At 35.1% G+C, this 7722-nt stretch overlaps 1 protein-coding gene across 5 annotated transcripts in view; it reads left to right on the plus strand.

The window, feature by feature from the left end:
• Positions 1 to 7376, plus strand: part of LOC116342276 (calcium/calmodulin-dependent protein kinase kinase 1) — a 101153-nt gene extending 93777 nt beyond the window's left edge. For all 5 annotated transcript variants that reach the window (XM_031769786.1, XM_031769789.1, XM_031769788.1 and 2 more), the window contains 7 exons: positions 1205 to 2093; positions 2156 to 2329; positions 2391 to 2571; positions 3065 to 3252; positions 4229 to 4462; positions 4670 to 4956; positions 5092 to 7376. In XM_031769786.1, the coding sequence (XP_031625646.1) occupies positions 1205 to 2093; positions 2156 to 2329; positions 2391 to 2571; positions 3065 to 3252; positions 4229 to 4462; positions 4670 to 4956; positions 5092 to 5185 (2047 nt within the window). In that variant the 3' untranslated portion in view covers positions 5186 to 7376. The remainder of the gene's footprint in view (positions 1 to 1204; positions 2094 to 2155; positions 2330 to 2390; positions 2572 to 3064; positions 3253 to 4228; positions 4463 to 4669; positions 4957 to 5091) is intronic.
• The last annotated feature ends 346 nt before the right edge of the window (positions 7377 to 7722 follow it).

A 7722-nucleotide genomic window follows, 5' to 3' on the forward strand; every position in this document is an offset into this window, starting at 1 on the left:
AGAGTGTGCCATTCGTTCACCTGTTCGTTATTTATACAGAAAGAGTGTCAGGATGCTAAATATCCAACTGTTTGTCTCTCCCTCAATTCGCTTGCATGATTCGAGTTTCATAATGACGACATTTTCTCTCTCTTTCTCTCTTTCATTGTTCGCTGATGACGATGAATTTTTGTTATTGTTTCAATAAAGTCGTGACTTGTTGGTTGAACAAGAAACAGCTGCACGACTCGTTCATTTCACTGCAACCCACGAGCGTCGCTCAACAATCGCGTAACAAATCATTCGTAGACATTTTTTTTCATCCATTGAAAACGTTTCGTATTTTTCTCGGCGTTGCCGCTGTGTGTTTCTCATACAGTCAATTATTTGCGTCATTCTTTTTACTCCAACTCAAAATCAAGATGAATGACTGCACTTGAATTCACTTTGTCTACGTCGAATCACATTCTACAAACCATTCTTTGATATGTAAAGAACTCAACAACACATTTCCAACTGATTCAAGTGGATTCGAGTGGATTTATTCAAATTAATGGAACGAAAAATGAAAAGAAAAACACTCACTATGGATTTGAACGGATGGGGTCATGGTATGGTACGGAATAATAAATTTATTCAAAAGAATATTTAAACGCACAATTGAAAATTAAAATAAGAAATTAGAAGAAATACAATTTTTCATTCGCGATCGTGACCAAATGAAGACGAAGTTTCAAATGCTGCATTAACACTCAATTTAGATTAATGACAGAAGAAAAGAGCGACTTTTCAATGGTAAAGCTTTTCAGTATTTTTGTGGTTGGGTTTCGTGACTTTTTTCGATTTTGTCATTTTTTTCCTTTTTTATTTACATTTTTTATCGATAGCCAATCTTTAATTGTCCCCTTTTTCGAGTTTTCGGTTCTTTTTATTTAATTTTCGGCGTTCTTTTGGAGTTCGACTCTTTTTTGGTTGTTATTCGTTTTTTTTCTGACAATAATGAAAGAATAATAAGAAAACCAACGCACAAAACATGGAAATCACATAGAATGTCTAAGCCGACCCAAAAATGTGACGTTGATATATTTTCCACTATGTTCAACGAGTTCAGTGGAACCTTCCTCAAAATAGAGGGTTCAATTTCGATTTGGCATTGCCGAATCGAATCGAAACTCTGATTCAATTAGCACCCAACTAACACTCAAATTGTATTTTCCATTCGCAGGCACATGAGTTTACAAAATGAATTGGAGAATAATCGCGATGGAAATAATCGAGTTGGTTCGCCAATTCTGCCACAAAACAATGTCAATAACAGCAGTAATCAAATGACGACGACGACGACGACGATGACAATCGAAACCGCCAATATAACAAATAAATCAAACGATGACAAATCCACACCGAATCATAATGTGTCAGCAACGGAAAATGTGGAAAAATCAAGTGCAATTGATGGTGCTAAACAGCAGGTATCCAAAATTGATGCTGATGTGAAAATCAGTGCAACAGATGATGAAAGTGATGATGTGCATAGTGAACTTGATATAGATGTGGCACAAAGTGCATGTGATAAGCAAAAAATGCATGTTAAATGTGATGGAAATGATGATGGTGTCGATAGTGAAAACAATAGTAGCTCATCGAATAGTCCAAGTGCAAGTGATAGGGTTTTTAAAGTGGCCACCAAACAAAATATATCGAAACCAAATTTGGCCAATTTGCATAGTGGCGGTCGATTAAATGCACCGCCACCAACCGTTGTACCATTGTCATCACCACCGAATGTGCCCATGTTTGTAAATCGTTTTCCCAATACACATCCCACATATCTTCCGCCGCATATCCGCAATTTACCCAAAACTCAATCGCTCGATTTGGCCGACAATGAAATGCCATCGGCTTTGCTCACCGCCAAACAGTGTGACGGCGGTTCGTTTGAACAAAATCGTCCAATTTATCCAAATGTTCCGTATAGTCCGTATGGAAGTCCGTTTGGATCACCGCGCAATCGACGAAGAGGACCATTGCGTGAGTCACGTCGCATTTCCATCGAACAAAGTGGCAGCTTTCTTCAACTGAATCAATACAAACTTATGGACCAAATTGGACAGGTAAAATGGAAAAGGGAATTTTAAATGTTACCCAATTTTTGACCGTTTTTCATCGATAACAGGGCTCATATGGTTTGGTGAAATTAGCATATTCCGAAGAAGACTCAACGCATTATGCCATGAAAATTCTATCGAAACGTAAACTTTTGCGGAAGGCCGGTCTTATGGGGCGAGGACCAAAGAAAGGAATGTCGCCACTCGACCGGGTCTATCGGGAAATTGCGGTTTTGAAGAAGGTAATTTCGAATTAAAATCTTTTCAATTAAAAACTATTTCCATTTCGCAAACATTTTCCAGTTGGACCATCCGAATGTTGTGAAATTAGTGGAAGTTCTCGATGATCCATTGGAAGATTCATTGTATTTGGTGTTTGAGCTTTTGCAATTGGGTGAAGTGCTAAGTGTGCCCACATCAAAACCATTAACCGAAGAACGAGTTTGGTCGGTGTTGCGAGATTGCGTGCTAGGACTTGAATACTGTAAGTACATATCCACTTCAACTCCTGCCATCTGCTTCTGTGAACAAATAAACGACTCGTTGCTCTCTCTCTCTTTTCATTCTTTGAAACTTGAAAAGAATTTCGTTGCGTATAAATATCTTGTTTTTCTTCTTTTTGTTGAACATTCTTCTTTTTTTACCGTTTTAAGCTCTTACACGGCACAAACATAAAGAAACCAACACATATTTCTTACATTTTCAAAGAAACTCTTTTTTCGATTCCATGGAGAAGAAATGTTTCGATGCCATTGAATTCTTGAACGTAAACGTTATTACTTTTCCGCACACCTAGTGTGTGAAAGGATTTTATTTCGCAGTTCCATGAATTTCATTCAAGTTTATTTCCTTTATTTCTATCGATTCGTCACTCTTTTTTAGAAAATCGATATCTTTTCTCAACAACCTCAGACATTGACGCATATTGTATACGTGAATGAACATTTTACACATTTTTTTTGTATCATCGTTTGCAGTACATTATCAACGCATCATCCACGGAGACATCAAGCCGGATAATTTGCTGTTGGGCGAATGCGGAAGTGTTAAAATCGCTGATTTGGGTGTATGCAATGAATTTATGGGCGAAGATGCATCGATGAACAACGGATCGACGGCAGGCACGCCAGCATTTCGAGCACCGGAAACTCTGCTGACTGGACAGGTATTCTTTTTATGAATAATTTCTTCAAAAACAGAGGCGGAAATTTTTTTGCCGGATTTCGATGGATCGATATTTTTACTTTTCCGTACCCCCCGTGCGGACAAGGTATTTGGCAGTACATTTACAGAAATAATAAACATAGTAGGTTGATTGCTATTCTATGTTTGAGAAATATTGATTGAGCTAAAATTGAAAAGGTCCATTTGGTCATGACTTATTGTGGTTTCAGTGAAAGTCCGCAATAGATACAAAAACCAATCATTTTTTTATCTTCGTAATGTGCTCTTCGTTTTTGCGTTCAAATTTCCTTCGAAATCCTATCGATGATTCACAGAGTTCATCAATGTTTTTTTTTATCCCACAATGGCTCTGTGCCGCATAAAAAATTCTTTTCATGCCATTTCGAATCAAGACGAGGAAGTTTCAATCATCCGAAGTGGTCAAACATCTATTTCAGTCGTTAACTTTTTTTTATTTGGTATTGCTGTGCTCCGAAGAAAAACAGAAGTCACAGAATGAATATTTGATTAGAATTCATTTGCTCGTTATTATTACGTTTGGTACGTGTTTGTGGATAGGCCAATAATCTATACGGAACGTGACATAATCGTTTTAAATGTGTTGTGTAATCAGAAATTGGTGTTTACTTGAATGTGAAAAAAAAAACAATATTCGAAATCGGCTATTATCGGCAAAATATTAATAAAATTCGTAATGAACATGAATTCGCTTAATTTCTCTCTTGTGTATCGAATACACATTGAAATTGATCCCCGGCAATATTTTATTGGATTATAATCACGAGATGGTTTGGCTTCTTGCAGAGGCTAAAAGCAGTACTTAAGACGACAAAAACAGACACCATTCATGACACAACCAATGAATGGTTTGACCACGATAAATTATATTATCGCCTAAGACATAAGACATTTCGAATCGATTTAATGAACTTATTAATTTCATGTTTGTTTGGCAGTATTCGTACAGTGGTAAAGCGGCCGATATTTGGGCACTTGGCGCAACGTTATATTCATTGGTGTTTGGAAATGTTCCATTTATGGCGAACAATGTACCAGCCGTTTATGAAAAAATCAAAAACGATGGACTTACATTCCCATCTGATATTGTGATTAGCGCCGAACTACGCGATTTGATCACGAAAATGCTTGAAAAAGACCCATCGAAACGGATTACATTGCCACAGATTAAGGTGCGTATCGAAAGTTTTGATTTGCTTTGTTTTGGAACATTCCTTTGGTGAAACGATTACACGTGTTTTCATTCATAATGAAACAAAAATATTTATTCTTCACTTTTCCGCACACCTAGTGTCGGAAAGGTATTGCGTATTTATTCGGAAAATACTTACTTAGTCAAAGTATTCTTTTTCAAAGTCGTTTGTGTTGGTGAATTTCAGGAACATCCTTGGGTCACTTGCAATGATGCCCATCCGTTGCCAAGCGAAGATGACAACTGTCGCTTGGTCGAAGTGAATGACATGGACATAAATACGGTGGTTAAGAGCATTCCAAAATTGGACACACTGATTTTGATCAAAACCATGCTAAAGAAGCACTCATTTCAAAATCCATTCAATAAACCAGTTTCTGGGCGGGCACCACAACGGGGCGGATCGCGGTTGGAACGGTTTACACGAGCTGGACGATCGAATTCAGCACCCGGTGCTTATCATATGATTGAACGGTAAATCAACATTTTTTTATATTTTTCATCGTTTTTGTTCATGTTTAAAAATACTTGTAAAGAGGCATAGCCAATTAAGAGGAAGCTATGAGGACACATTTATTTTTGTAACTTTCGTCTTTTCCCTTCATTTAGACAAATGTCAAGTGATAATATTTTGCCGTCTGTAAGTGAAGGCGTTGTGAGTCCATGCAGTGAAACATCAACCGATGCAGATAATGCGTATTAAAATGTGTGCTCCAAATAAAGCTGCTTAATATGTCAAAGACACAAATTAGCCGTGGCTAGCTTAATATACATTGGATTTATTGCTCATGGCTGTACTGGAGCGAGTCATTCGTCTTGAAATTCAAAACTCTTGAATTGATTGTTAGATTTTCTTAAAGTAAACACGCAATGGTGATATATGCAGCAAGACAAACACAAAACATGCACGAAATATTCGATTTTAATAAACAAATTTAAATATGTAGTAAAATTTCAGCACATAAGTGAGATAAAAACACACAAACACACAAAATGGGATTTTCAAGGGTTAGCTTTTATTCGATTTACTTAACGATAAGCGTCCGCTTTGTTTTTCTTTAACACCCTCTCTGTCTCAATATCTATTTTTGTTCGCACATTGTTTTTATTAGATTGTACATAAAAGAAATTTGTGAAAATTCTTAAAACAAAATTGAAACTAGTCTAGCACAAACTATACTTACATATTTTACATACCATGAAACTAAATTTCAGCTGCAAACAACAACAAGATTGTGTAACACAAATCTATATTAAGATCAAATGCGCTCGCATTTATTTCGAAATCAATTCACTAATTTTTTTTAATATCTTTATGCTTAAAGTTTGTATAAGGAAAAAAAGGAATGAAAAGCTCGAATGTGGAATTCAGACGATGGTGAGAAAATACTTACGATTTGAGGTGATATATTTGCACTCTTCCGATTTAAAGAGGATTACATTTTATCAGCTGTCGAAGGAATGTGAGCATTTGAACACAGTTGGGGTCCATTTTTTTACTATTCCGTACATCTAGTATAGGAAAGGTATTTCGATTGGACTTAACGTCAATAGAGTGTCATTACGATAACAGCTCACACACCGTGTGACACACGTATGACACGTTCACTGTATCAGAGTAGTATTCTCAGAGTACATTGCAATGGATTTGAACATTTTTCTCATCCATTTTGAAAAGAGTTGTACTTTTTCATTTTCTAGAGATTATTTTTAATCTCTTTTGATTTCAAAGGTCGAAATGGCATTTACACCTATTAAATAAAAAAAACACTTTTTATTACTCTAGAAAACACAAACTCTTCAAATTGAAAGAAATTATAATTCTGTTTTTTGACTTTTGACCATTTTCTTGAGGACTGTTTCCCAAATGCATTTACCAACGTTTTATTGGAAGAAGGATATGTTCAATACCATCCTAATGCACTTTGTGTCACTACTCACAAGAACAGTGACATAGACTATCATTCAATGACATTTAGTGCATTTAAAATATGAACAGAACTGTCATGGGATCATTTTTGTTCTAAGTGGCAGTTCTTTGGGTTTAAATATTTTTTCCACATTCGTTTCAGCTTTGAAAGTGTTGAAAAAAAATGTTTAATAATATAAGTAAAATATAAATCCGAATGTCTATTGTACTGTAAATAAACATAATTGACATTGACCAATCCATACGCTTTAAACACAAGAAATTGTATAAATTTTCAATCAATTGAAATGAAAAATGATTTTAACATTTAAGAATTTTGCGCTTGATTCGTCAAATTTACAATAACTATATGCATAGAATAAGAGGACCGAATTTACTCTTTTTCTCTTTGATTGACGGACAGGAGACATTTGCAAAAATGTTTCACATCACGAAAGAACCAGAATATTTTTTACGCTGAGCGCGTGGTTCTGTTTGTTTGAAATCAATGTCCTGTGGTGGAATTTTATTCGTTATTATGACTTAAATTGCATTTTGAAAATGTATTGGTTTAGAGTCTAAACTTAAGACTATGCAATCTTATGGACTTCATTTGAAATTAAACATCGGCGAAAATGAATTTATTCTGAACAAAATCGATTTTAATTCAATAATAAATGAAAAGAATAATTTCAAAATTTTGATCAGCGATTAAAATGTATCTATTTTTTCGATAAACATTTTTTTTATTTTAATTTGAGAATTCTTGCATGAAAAATCTTGAAATTATCGAATATTTAAAAAAAACTGACACTAGTCCAAAATTTCGATTTAAAACTATTTGGATTTTTCAATGAATAGCTTCGCATACAGTGAATGCAAGAGTATTTACAATCAATTTCAAATCATTCAACAAAACAAATACACAGTTTTTCAAGAATCAAATCACATTTAGATTTTTTTAATAAAAGTACTTTCATAATTAGCACCGCATTTTCGATTCTCTTCCATCACATTTTTTTAAACTTTTCCAATTTACTTCCTCTTTGATCAACATTTTTTATAGTTTCTCTCCTATTTTATGGCATTCTCTACTATTTGAAATAGACGAATTTTAACGAAAATGCTACACAGAGGGGAAATTGGAGGCAAAGTTTAATTGCCGGTAGGCGGCGGAATATTGAAGAAGTTTCCATTTGGATAAGAATGAACTTCTTCTAACGCGGTGCAGACTAAGTCTAGTTTTCAGGAAAATCACTAGTTCACTTGTTCAGTCTCTATAAAAAACAGAGGATGTCATACGGCTTGCTATAAGCAGCTTGCTTGCCTGC

The sequence above is a fragment of the Contarinia nasturtii genome, unplaced genomic scaffold (assembly GCF_009176525.2).
Source record: "Contarinia nasturtii isolate CC-2019 unplaced genomic scaffold, AAFC_CNas_1.1 Cnas_scaffold_861, whole genome shotgun sequence".
NCBI lineage: Eukaryota > Metazoa > Arthropoda > Insecta > Diptera > Cecidomyiidae > Contarinia > Contarinia nasturtii.